This window comes from Notolepis coatsorum, assembly GCF_963971535.1.
Source record: "Notolepis coatsorum genome assembly, chromosome: 16".
NCBI classification, from domain to species: Eukaryota; Metazoa; Chordata; class Actinopteri; order Aulopiformes; family Paralepididae; genus Notolepis; species Notolepis coatsorum.
Genome location: NC_140180.1, coordinates 3,340,008 through 3,353,890, shown reverse-complemented (window position 1 = coordinate 3,353,890; position 13,883 = coordinate 3,340,008). Strand labels below are relative to the sequence as shown.

At 41.8% G+C, this 13,883-nt stretch overlaps 1 protein-coding gene across 1 annotated transcript; it reads right to left on the bottom strand.

Moving 5' to 3' along the window:
• Positions 1 to 351: 351 nt before the first annotated feature.
• Positions 352 to 11,941, bottom strand: LOC311242418 (XK-related protein 8-like; the record flags this gene model as incomplete). Its single annotated transcript, XM_084331381.1, has 4 exons — positions 352 to 387; positions 4,626 to 5,104; positions 10,983 to 11,179; positions 11,655 to 11,941. 4 exons carry the CDS (start codon positions 11,939 to 11,941, stop codon positions 352 to 354), a joined length of 999 nt encoding a protein of 332 aa, XP_084187507.1.
• Positions 11,942 to 13,883: the final 1,942 nt, after the last annotated feature.

The window sequence follows — 13,883 nt, the reverse complement described above, 5'->3', positions numbered from 1 at the left end:
AACATCAAGTACATATATCGCCTTAAGCCGTTCAAATAATAAATGTATATGTAGCTGGTCTAAGGCCACCCTCTTGAATGTCGTCGTGCATGTGAAGTGAAGAGACAGGTTGCGGCCCATTCAATGTTTATTTCTGGGAGCAAAACAAACAAGAAGAATATGGCATTACTTCTTGTCCACTAGGTGGCTCCAGTTCACAGGCTCTTCCTCATTCAGGCTAGACTGAACACCATTTTTAATCAAACATTGAAATAACACATTTATAATGAAACAATACAATAAGATAATACAAGATAAACAATAGGATTCATTAATTTACCTGGGAGCAAAACAAACAAGAAGAATATGGCATTACTTCTTGTCCACTAGGTGGCTCCAGTTCACAGGCTGCAATGAGGGAAATATGTCACACTGTCAGGACGAGGCCTACACAACCTGCTCATCCATACTACTAACTCAATCAGCATGTGTCATACAAGAGATCGTCACCACAGTTAAATTCCTTTACAAAAAGTGCACAACTGTTCATTATTGCTTAGATACCATTACATACACCCCGGTTCATTTGCCCGGCAACTTATTTACAATAGTAAACCATCAATACGTTCTTTTAAACCAAAGATATGTTTTAGAAATACTGAGCAACTCCTACCTCTTCCTCATTCAGGCCAGACTGAACGGGAAGAGGCGCGCACCAAAGTAAATACGTCACTTCGGGAGGAAGTGACGATTTCAAAATAAAAGACTTTGAGAATAAAATAATAATAATAATAATAATAATAATAATAATAATAATAATAATAATAATAATAATAATAATAATAAAACGTGAGGGAGGGATTCTTTGTGGAATACATAACAGTATATTTTATATATACCTGCTACATATATGCAAAATTAAAAATAACAAAAAACAAACAAAAAAGTCAAACTAAATATATATATTTTTTTATTCATTTACATATTTGAAAAGGAGTGGGAAGAAGCATACACTTATTTAATCCCACCCCTATTTACTCATCAGAACATACTATATTTTATTTACTAATTCATACATTACTAGACTTATATTGATATTTTTTTTACTTAGTTAACAATAAAAAAAATTATAATACCTTATTAATATTTGGCATAACTGTATGTAACATAAAGACAGGATAACACTGTGACCTATGCCCCCTTCTTGATAGGGCTCTGAATCTAGACCAACGCAACACTTCCGGTATTCTGAAATCATATGAATGAATGTGGATGAGAGCCTCGACATTAAGTGGTTGTAGCTACAGCTGTGGGGGGGGCGCTGGAGACATGATCCAATAGACTTTTATACCCCTGAGTCTCCTGAACATGGAGATTGCCCATGGAGTCTGCCACAGATTGTCCAGAGATCTAGGTTGATCAATCTGCGCATGCAGAGTTCGGGAGTAGGTGCGGGAAAGTGACTATAGCTCGGCTGAGAAAGTGCCGATCGACTTGGGACTGGCCTCTCCGTGTTCAGCAGACTCAGGCCAGGCGTATACAAGTCTATTGGATCATGTCTCCCGCACCCCCACAGCTACAACCACCTAATGGTAAGTCTTTCATCCACATTCATTCATTTTCTCCCCCCACTCTCCCATGATTTCAGAATACCAGAAGTGTTGCAGAGATCTATACTAGCAGTATAACAGATTGTATTAGCTACCACCCATCACTTCCACCGCTACCACGTCTGCAGATTCTTCGTTTTACTGCGATAACTCGAATAGTTTTCATTCCAATCTTTTAAACTTTTCTGTGAATATTCGTGACCTCTAGCGGAACAACGCTGTTGATTTTGGTGACCCCATGACCTTTGCTCTAGCGCCACCATTTGGCCAAACTCAATTTTAAAATGAGCGCATCTCCTGACCCATTTGTCGTACAGTAACGGAAATTGTATATTTGTATAATATGTATTATTAGGGGTGTGGTCAAAATGTGTCATTGAGGATTGGGGGCGTTCTGGGGATATACCGCCACGACAACAAGTATAGTTTTAAAATTTGCTTCCTTATGAAAATGTACATCCATAGCCTGTACGTACATAGGTTTAACACAAATTATCTTTTTATGGACAATGAACATGTAATATAAAAGTGAATAGAAAATACATATTATGGCAGAAGCAGTTTAAGGTTCTTATCACTTCCTTACATACATACATTATTCCTTAGCATTAGTCTCCTGTAAAATTCTGTCAGCGGGGTGTATAGTGAAGGGGGTGGGGGTGGGGGGGGGGGGGGGGGGGGGGTGGGGGAGTATTTTCAAATAATAAACCAAATGTAGGAACTGTGCGGTTCACCTCCTACCTAAGCTTCTGTCAACATCGGAAATGGCTCCTCTCCCTCTGCCTCTCTCCTGCAGGGTCCCACAAGGCTCCATCCTTGGCCCTATTCTATTTTCTCTGTATATGCTGCCCCTTGGTTTAGTCATTCAAAAACACTATCTCCTTCCATTGTTATGCGGGACGACACTCGGGTCTATCTCCCCATGAAACCCAATGACAAGTCCAGTCTTGACAGCCTCCGATCCTGTCTATGACATAAAATGCTGGATGGCACAACATTTCCTACAAACTAAATTATTCTAAATGTGAAATCCTCCTTTTCGGCCCCCCAAACCAAACCAGTGTTATCGCCAGCAGCCTGGGTAACCTGTCTGCCCTAGTTCAGTGTTTTTTTCCAGCTTCGGTCCACAGCTAGGATCAAGGCCATACTCACTCTCCCCCTCAGACCTTGAGTCATTCACGCCTTCATATCTTCACGACTAGATTACTGTAACTCCCTGTACCTGGGGCTTAATAAGTCGACCATAGCCCGCCTACAGTTACCCCACAGTACTTGGAAGAGAGCTCATATTATTTACCCCTGTTCTTGCCTCCCTTCATTACACGACTACAGGATAGAATTCAAAGTTCTCCTATTCGTCTACAAAGCTCTTAATGGTAAGGCCCCCTTTTATCAGACCTCCTCACCCCCAGGGGTCGGGAACCTATGGCTCGCGAGCCATATATGGCTCTTCTGGTGACAGCATATGGCTCCCAGAAATTTTTGAGTAACATTTTTATTTTTTTATTTTTTTTAATACTTGTGATATTTCTTAATAATACTGTGTCATTTTAAAGTAAACAGAAATTACTTTTGAAGATACAGCTAATAGTATCTGTAGCTGAAGATATAGCGAGCAGAGCTGGCGAGAGAACACAAGTGGACAGAAATTAAATTAAATCTTCAACCTGAAGACCAGCTGATTCTTAAAACTTGGAACGAGCTTCCTGTGACATACCACACAATGCAGCATGTGAGTATTGCCGTATTGACCATGTTTGGCTCTACATATGCATGTGGGCAGTCATTCTCGCATATGAGGAACATTAAGACCAACCTACGCTCACGTTTAACTGATGGAAGCCTCAACGCCTGCATGAAGCTCAACCTCAGCACGTATGAACCAGATTACAAGGCCATCAGCAAAACCATGCAACACCAGAAGTCGCATTAAAAGTAAGACATATTTAATTTATTATACGTTAAAAATACTATATGGCTCTCAATGAAATATATTTAGAAATATTTGGCTTTTATGGCTCTCCCAGTCAAAACGGTTCCTGACCCCTGCCCTATACCAACATCAGGGCCCTCAGATCTGCTGATAAGGGTCTCCTAACCACCCGTAGGTCCAACTTCAAGTCTAGGGGGGGGGTGGGGGGGGGGGCGTGCTTTTGCTATCGCAGCCCCTGACCTCTGGACCAGCATCCCCACGTCCATCAAATCTACCCCCTCCATCGAGTCTTTTAATCTAAGCTCAAAACTCACCTATATTCCTTAGCCTTCCCTGACTCACTCTGACTCTTGCCTTGTTTGTTTGTGTGTTGTTCTGTTTCTTTGTTTGTCTGTTGGTTGTTTATTTTCTGTTTATTTATACTTTAGGAGTACTTTCAATTTGTTACGTGACCCACTGTAAAGCATGTCGGTTGACAAGTGTCATGTTTAAAATGTGCTATACAAATACATTGTATTGATTGATTGTGTGCTCCCCCACTTCCAAAAATAGCACTACAACTCCTGTATTGAAATAAGAATTTTATTTGAGAATGAAGGTAAACATTTTATTTTGGCGTCAAGGAGTGATTAATTACAAACAGGACTATATAAAGCCATGTCCTACTTGGCACTGAATTAGCTTGGCATGCTTCACATCGTTCTTTGTCAAAAAGCTGCACAAAGCGCCAAACATTTCAAGCATCTCTATCCACACAAGCCTGTATGACTCAGTCACCTTCATCTTCCCCTTTGTGTCTCGAGGCTGTCAAGTGATGCGGGTCAGGAGTAAAAGGAGGAGTAAAAGTTCTCCGACAACTTCTTCATTCTTTTGGACCCTCTCCGTGCTCTCGCTCCGTGCATGCTGCGGTCCTCTGTCTCTATATCGTCCGTTTCATTCATCTCTCTCTCTCTCTCTCTGATCTCAGTATCCTGTTCGACTGGCACGTCCAAACTCTTAACCGATTCACACTTTGGATCTTTCGTCATATTTGGATAATAGCTGTAATACATTACTTTACATGCAAGACCGATACCATAGACTGCAATGATTACAGAACTAACTATAAAGGTGTAGTGGGGCTGCGGCAGCTCACAGTAGCTCCGCCAACACCACAGACCACACAGCAGCACCAGATCCAGCATCATCCAGGCGTGGTACAGAATAGACCAGTTCCTCGTCCGTCTATTCACCGCCTTGAACCAGCTGAAATACCAGATAAGGCCTAGGGTGGCCCGGTAGAGCCACTCTCCACCCACGCTTTTCATGAAGTCTGTCTGCAACCACCAGGCGACGAGGAACAGGATCATCCAGGAACACAGGAAGTGGGCAAAGATGAAACAGGGCAGGACGGAGGCGAAAAGACTGAGGGCGGCAATGCGGGCGGCGATCATCAGCAGGTTCCAGAGGAAGTACACCAAAATGTAGACCAACGTCGAACAGTCCGTCTGCTCCTTCTTGTCGGGCCGGAAGGAGAGCATGGCGCGATGGTACCGATCCACACCATTGGCGATGACCAATGCTTTAGAGGCTAGCTGTAACACTGAGGAGAAGAGAGATTGATTGATTGATTGAAAACTTTATTAACAGATTGCAGAATGGGTACAGTACAGTACAGCTCAATACATACAATTGTTAAGAGGATGCAGACCAGAGAAAGACTTTCGTCTTGTTTACATCAGGGTCCCCCATTTTCAAATCCGGTACAAGAATCCACCATTAAATTGGCTTCTTGTGTTACAAATTGTGTGAGGCAAAGTGAGCCCACGTTGAACCTAGGAGATGCTCCTACAGTATGTATAGTACAATCGGTGGTTACTTTCTAGCTCCAAAATGGCATAAACTTGATTGGCTTTTCAGTGATCTCGATTTCCTTCCCTAAACAAAGACTAATAGTCACTATAGTATAGTCTATAGTAACTTTTCCGCACCTACTCCCGAACTCTGCATGCACAGATTGCCCACGGAGTCTCTCTGGATTGTCCAGAGATCTAGGTTTATCAATCTGTGCATGCAGAGTACGGGAATAGGTGTGGAAAAGTGACTATAGCTCAGCCGAGAAAGTGCCGACCAACTTGGGATTGGTCTCTCCATGTTCAGGACACTCAGGCGTATAAACGTCTATTGGATCATGTCTCCAGCACCCCCACAGCCGTAGCTACAACCACTTAATGGCAAGGCTCTCATCCACATTCATTCATTTTCTCCCCCCGCTCTCTCTCTCCCATGATTTCAGAATACCGGAAGTGTTGCAGTGGTCTATGGGACACGGGCAATATTGTGGTGCCAAAGCAAAGGGGTAGCGCGCCACAGACTAGTTCTAGCTGCACCTAGTCCCTATCGTGGCTTTGGAATTTGGACGGACGCAGTACCCAAGCTACTGTGGTTTGTTATGGCGTCCATAGATTGATCTCTCAGTGGTCAATGACCTTGCTGTGAAATTACTACTACTTTTTGTAGCGTTGTAGCAGTTGTAATTTCATGATTAATGGTCTAGTTTTCCCACAATATTAACTTCTGTGGCACGATACTAGGCTGATAACGGCTCATGTTTGTTACCTGCATGTTTGTTAGACCACAGAGAGGTCAGGACATTTCAATGTAAAAAATGTAAAAAAATATCTGGATAACCCATTGATCTTTAACTTATGACACTGTTCTGACATCTTCCGTATGAAAACTCTCAGCCTAGTATCATGCCACAGACGTTGAAAAACTAGACCATTAATCATTACATTACAACACAAAGTAGTAGTCCTTTCACAGCAAGGTAACATTAAAAGGGGCACTTCACAAAAAAAAACTGCTGATTTATTTTGCATGAAAAATTCTAAAAGGTTTTGGACATATTAATTACAATCCATAAATATTTGGAAATTGTTCTCAATTTTGGCTCGGTACACCACAACACTGGATTTGAAATTAAACAATCAAGATGTGCTTTAAGTGCTGTAATTTGAGAGTATTTACATCCAAATCAGGTTTTGCCTATATATGCCTCCTCCTTTTTAAGGGACCAAAAGTAATTGGACAATTGATTGATTGATTGAAAATTGTAGATTTTCAATCAATCAAACAGATTGCAGAATGGGTACAATACAGTACGGCTCAATACACACAATTGTTAAGGGGATGCAGACCAGAGAAAGACTTTCGTCTTGTTTACATCAGGGTCCCCCATTTTCAATTCATCATAACATAATATGACATACAGATAGACAGTACTGTTACATCCAGACATTTATGACATACCAGATCTACAAATATACAGTACTGTTTAAGAGTACAACGCCTGTCATATATACCCTGGCGTTGGAAACTCTGATTAATAGACAGAGTTTCTAAAAAGAGAGTATATACATTATATGCATTTGAGAGTATATACATTTGAGGGGGAAGAAACTGTACATTGAAGGGGGTGGGGTTTGGCCAGTTTTGAATTGCAGTCTCCCGTAGGTGCTCTTTTAGAGAGGTTTTGAAGGTGGGTAGTGATTCACATTCCTTTACAGCTGTGGGTAGGGCATTCTACATTGTTGTTGCATAATTGCTAAACGTGTTTAGTCCCTTGTTTGAGCCGAATCTGGGTTTAACATGATTTGTGGAGCTCCCTCTGGTGTTGTGTTCATGGTATTCACTGACCTTTGGGAAGTATTTTGACATGTATATGGGTACCTTAGTGGTGTAGTGTATCTTGTAGATCAGGCCCATTTCAAGTTGCTGTACTCTGTCGTCTACTCTAAGCCATCCTAGGTTGTCAAAGTGGGCAGGGGTGAGGTGGGTTCTAGGAGTAAGGTCAAGCAGTAGTCTGACCAGTTTGTTTTGTGATGTTTGTAATTTTGTTTTTAGCGCCTTTGAGGTGCTTTGGTACCATGAGGTGCAAGCATAGTCGTAGTACCCTTGAATGAGTGCTCCTAAGAGTCTTCAGGGTATTCTTGTTTACCAGAGAGGAGATCCCGTACTATCAGTGAAGCAAGCCAAAAACGAAATAAAACCCACGAGAGAGATAAGAAAAACATTAGGTGTGGTCAAATCAACTGTTTGGTACATTATCAAAATGAAAGAACCCACTGATGAGCTCAGCAACACCAAAAGACGTATCTGTGTCAAAGTAGAGTTAGTAAAAGAAAATTATAATAATAAAGTATCTAAAGAAAAAAAGCATGTACAGTTCTGGAACAACACTTTAGGGACAGCTGAGACAAAGATCAACTTGTACCAGCATGATGGGAAGAGACGAGTATGGAGAAGGAAAGGAACTGCTCATGATCGAAAGCATATCACCTCATCAGTGAAGCATGGTGGTGGTAGTGTTATGGCGTGGGCATGTATGGCTGCCAATGGAGCTGGTTCCCTTGTATTTATTGATGATGTGACTGCTGACAATTGCAGGATGAATTCTGAAGTGTTTCGGGCAATATTATCTGCTCATATTCAGCCAAATGCTTCAGAACTCATTAGATGGTGCTTCATAGTGCAGATGGACAATGACCCAAAGCATACTGTGAAAGCAACCAACAAGTTTTTTAAGGGGAGACACTACAGGTGAATAGGGTAAAACATTTAACTAATAGATATCACAATGAAACTTCCACAGTTGATTACTTATATTAAGACAAGACTTTTTTGTATTACAAGTTTTCTGAAATTGTATGTTTAAATATGCAAATGAGGCATAATCTACTTAAATATGCACTAATTTGCATATAATTCCAGGACAGAAATCTGAACATTGGATAAAGCCATTTTCAAAATTATAGTTTAATTTTGTTGACATATTAGAGCCAAAGGTTATTACAGAGGGGATTTTGGATATCTCTTTTTATCACTGCATAAATCAGAAAATACTCCATTCAGTCCATTTTTATGGTAAAATTCCATATTTCGCCATGTTTTTAGGAATAAAATGTGATATAAATCAGGGTATGAATGCGATATCAACAAACCCTTCTGTAAATACCTTCAGAACATAGATATGAATAGAACTGGAAGGTTTGGTGTATGTGAGTGCTACTGAAGTGGAGATTTCTGGCTCAGAGTATGAGGAAAAACTCTTAAAACTCATTTTTGGGAAAACGCCTTCAAAGTTCTGTATTGTAAAATGCCATACTTTTTTTTTTAAACAGATATTTACAAACACAATACCTAATCAAACCATTAGTAATAGACAACCTAAACACATGCCTGATAACTGAATAATAATAATAATGATGTTATTGAACTGAACAGAACTACACACAGGCTACAAACAGTGTAGTACAGTGTAGTACCCCCTAATAGGCAAACAAATATTTGAATAGATATCACTATGAAACTTTCCCAGTTTGTTATGTACATATAAACTAAGAAAAAATATATTGCAAGTTTTCTGAATTTTATGTTTATATATGCAAATGAGGCACTTCCCCATTAAATATGTGCACATTTATGGATGCAATAAGGCAAAATGAGGTCAAATAAACAACTAAATGTGTGTTATTGACGTTTTATTGTCACTAGTTTCATAGAAGACATGTTTAGGAAGCAAAATATAACAAAATCTCAAAATCAACAAAAAAAGTATATTTGCCTATTCACCTGGGGTGTCTCGCCTAAGGCAAAGAAGTGGAATGTTATGCAATGGCCAAGTCAATCACCTGACCTGAATCCAATTGAGCATGCATTTCACTTGCTGAAGACAAAATGTAAGGGAAAATGCCCCCAAGAACCAGCAGGAACTGAAGACAGTCACCAGGGCATCACCAGGGATAAAACCCAGTGTCTGGTGATGTAGTATATGGGTTCCAGACTTCAGGCTGTTATCGACTGCAAAGGAGTTGCAACCAAGTATTAAAAGTGACCATTTTATTTATGGATTGTTAGTTTGTCCAATTACTTTTGGTCCCTTAAAAAGGGGGGTGCATGTGTATAAATTGTTGTAATTCCTACACTGTTCACCTGATTTGGATGTAAATACAGTACCCTCAAATTAAAGGTTAAAGGGGAACTATCTTATAAATGGCCTTTTCCAGTGTTTAGCATTGTTTTCTAGCAATGTGGGGTTGTACCAACACTGTCTATGTCTCAAATTCAAATGTTTGCGCATTCCTCCAGTTCAGATGAGACACGTTCCTCCCCCAGTGAACTAAGCCATTCTGAATTTAGCGTACCTGTGACGTGTAAGGATTCTGATCTGCATACCTCAGCTCCTTCTGTGGTTGTAGCCACCGCCCACAATCAACAATTTGCTCAACACCGGAGAAAGTGGAAATAATGCGAAGCGGTTTCCCTGTCACTTCCTCAAAAAGAGAGAGAGAGGGAGAGAGAGACAGACAGATAGAGGGAGAGAGAGGCTCTCATACGGTGCGACTCGTCTCGGAGCATTTACACACACTCGCGATTGCGTGTGTGTGGGGGGAAACACGCGTGCTCCCGGAGCATCTCTCTCTCTCACTTGCTCGTTCTCTCTCTCGCTCTCTCTCGTATCACAGCACTCGCTTGTATCACCGCCAACCTGTTGCAAAATATCATAGCGCATGCTCCCACGCGTATTCCGATCCGTGCAATAATATTCACGGGGGTATATATTGTCATTTGAAACAAGTTACCAATGCATTGTCCCGTGGCGAAATTAATTAGTCTCCCTCTCTATCTCACCCCCCAAAGCCAGTGTAGACTGTGGGTGACTGTCACTCAAAGCGCATTGCGAGTATGGGCGGAGCCAAAAACAGCTTGGAATCTGGAAGTGCAGAAAATGCTGCTCTAGAGTACTAGATTAGAAATACAAAACAATGATTTTTTTTTATAAACCTTACAGATGTGTTCCATAGACTCACAGGAATTGTGTAAAATTGCCCAAATAGTGTAAGAAATAGTAAGATAGTTCCCCTTTAAAGTCTGCACTTACTTGTTTAATTTAAAATCCATTTTGGTGTACAGAGCCAAAATTCTGAAAATTGTGACAATGTCAAAATATGTATGGACCTGACTGTAGTTTGAAATTTATTGAGTAAAATAGTTTGAATATGGTCACCAGTAATGTCATCGGGGACATTGAATCCTTGTATTGTTAATTACAGCTTGATGAAATTATATGGTAGCAGTCCCTATAAGACAAGGTATTGCTATTTTTTCCTCTACATCATTTCATGGTGCTGTACTTAATACAACACAAGGATTCAATGTCCGGGACATTATGTCGCTGATGACATCACTGGTGGGATGTGTGAGATTATGTACAAAATAAAGCATTCTTTTTTGGTAAAGTGACCCTGTGGAATATTAAGTTGTGGCTTTGGAATAGTATACGTCCACATTTATAAATATGTACTGATAGGGGCTAAACTACACATGTGCTATAAGGGATCTGACAGCCTGTGAACTCCTTTTAACCTCCTTGACTACACAAACACAATGCCGTTTTGAGGCGTACCGGTAATACATACATGTAAAACGCTCCCCCATGCCTCTCTGGATCATGACGGTGAGGACCAGAACCGACAGCGGGGCGCTCTTTGTGAAGATCTCTATGAGCCGCAGCAAGTCCAGCAACCCAAGCTCGTGGCTCAGGGACACCACCGCGTCCAGGTCGCCCTTCTTTTTGAAGAAGTTACGCACTTCGACTTCCACGACACCGGCTTTCCTAGGAGGAGACGTCACGAGTCTCAGTACTTTTCTTCAAAAGTATACAAAGCAATACACACACACACACACACACACACCAATTTCTTTTGAGAAGATGGTGCAGTACAAGAAGAAATCCCATCGTTATTCATATTCATTATAATGAATATGTACTGTTGGACTGTGGTAATTCCATGTACGAATAAATAAAAATAAATGATGCTGCTCGACCGCTAGTTACGTAATTGCATGTCTTTAAACTATAGTATGGATGAAAACAATGTTAAGATATGAAATTACGCTTTAGTTGGCTTTGTTATTACACTACTCTTTATTCTTTATTATACTTTTTTACTGTATGAAGCACAATCTCAGGAGGCTCATACAGAACCAAGCATTCCACTGTAAAATGTACATTATATGTGTTAATAAAACTAAACTTGAACTTACTGTGAGCACATGATGCCAATAGAAAGTAAACAAAGCGTACCGACCTGAGGTAGACTCCCATTTGAAACACATGGAGAGTCTTGAGTGCGACCGGGCTCAGACAATTCTCCACTGTGGTCTGTGGCTTGTAGTCATCATCGCGATAAAACCGCCAACTGTAGACCTGTCCGATGACGGAGGAGCCGATCAGGAACAACAATAGGACCCACATGTATACGTAGTCCTCTTCTTGGTAGTAAGACACAACCGCCCATGCGTCCATCACAATAGGAGCCAGAAATAACAGCAGACGGTAACAGCTTAGGGTATGAGGATTGTCCGAGTCCGACATGGTGCATGTAGAACTAAAATTCCAAACAAACTTTTATCACTAAACTAACCACTACTGGTATCTCTAGACTACGGTTTAATTTACATAAAATGTGGGTGAACAGGCTCAGCCATTTGAACTTTGCATGACACACCTAGGGTGACCAGATGCAAAAAGTCCAAAAGCAGGACAACAGTAATTAGGGCGTTTTCACACCTGTAGTTCGTTTGCTTTGTTCCGATTCAGGGAGACACAGGGACTATAATGATACAATGTTGCACTTGTTCTTTAGTTCGTTTGTGTTCACACGGTTGTGTTAATAGCGGATCAAAACAAATGCATGCGAGAGCAAACTGTCACTCATTGGTCAGATTTTGAACAGAATCAGAACAGTGGTGCATGCTGGGAGAGAGAGAGCAGAACAGTGGTGCATGCTGGGAGAGAGAGAGCAGAACAGTGGTGCATGCTGGGAGAGAGAGAGCAGAACAGTGGTGCATGCTGGGAGAGAGAGGGAGCAGAACAGTGGTGCATGCTGGGAGAGAGAGAGAGCAGAACAGTGGTGCATGCTGGGAGAGAGAGAGCAGAACAGTGGTGCATGCTGGGAGAGAGAGAGCAGAACAGTGGTGCATGCTGGGAGAGAGAGAGCAGAACAGTGGTGCATGCTGGGAGAGAGAGAGAGCAGAACAGTGGTGCATGCTGGGAGAGAGAGCAGAACAGTGGTGCATGCTGGGAGAGAGAGAGCAGAACAGTGGTGCATGCTGGGAGAGAGAGAGAGCAGAACAGTGGTGCATGCTGGGAGAGAGAGCAGAACAGTGGTGCATGCTGGGAGAGAGAGCAGAACAGTGGTGCATGCTGGGAGAGAGAGAGCAGAACAGTGGTGCATGCTGGGAGAGAGAGCATAACAGTGGTGCATGCTGGGAGAGAGAGAGCAGAACAGTGGTGCATGCTGGGAGAGAGAGAGAGAGCAGAACAGTGGTGCATGCTGGGAGAGAGAGAGAGCAGAACAGTGGTGCATGCTGGGAGAGAGAGCAGAACAGTGGTGCATGCTGGGAGAGAGAGAGCAGAACAGTGGTGCATGCTGGGAGAGAGAGCAGAACAGTGGTGCATGCTGGGAGAGAGAGAGAGCAGAACAGTGGTGCATGCTGGGAGAGAGAGAGCAGAACAGTGTGCATGCTGGGAGACCATGGGGAGAGAGGGAGCAGCACAGTGGTGCATGCTGGGAGACCATGTGGAGAGAGGCATAGATATATATAGAACACTAGATAGCTTACCCGCGCTGCCGGCCAATGGAGAGCGACGTCGTCGTAGGGCGGCCATCTTGCCCCAGGCAGCTCAGCTACTGATAACATTAATGTCTATGGTGCATGTACTATTTAAATAACCATAGATTGCTCGATTTTCAAACGGGTTGGTTTGCTATAAACATCAAAGATGTAGTTATGATACTGCATACTTATAAAAAAAAATTTAAAGATGTTTTTTTATAAACCGCTTGAATCATTACCACGTTAATAATGCTTGTAATAAACCAAACCGTTTGTAAATCCGTCAATATTTCAGCGAGTTATGAGTATTTTTGTCTGTGCAGCTCACTCACCCTCACTCAAGGCTGACTGGGGCAAGATGGCGGCGGTTCAGTGACGCTGGTGACTCCGCCTTAAGCTATCTAGTGTTCTATATATATCTATGGTTGAGAGGGAGCAGAACAGTGGTGCATGCTGGGAGAGAGAGCAGAACAGTGGTGCATGCTGGGAGATAATCACTTTATTTGTATAGCACCTTTCATACAGCAGGGGATTGCAGTCCAAAGTGCTTTACATCAGTGAGAAATAAGACACAAAGTCAGTGTAAAACAAGCAGCGAGAGCAAAGCATAAAGTGGGATAAAAATAATGCAGATATATTAATCAAATCATGAATGGTAATGAAATGTTTGTGTTTCGAGCTCAGACTCAACAACAACA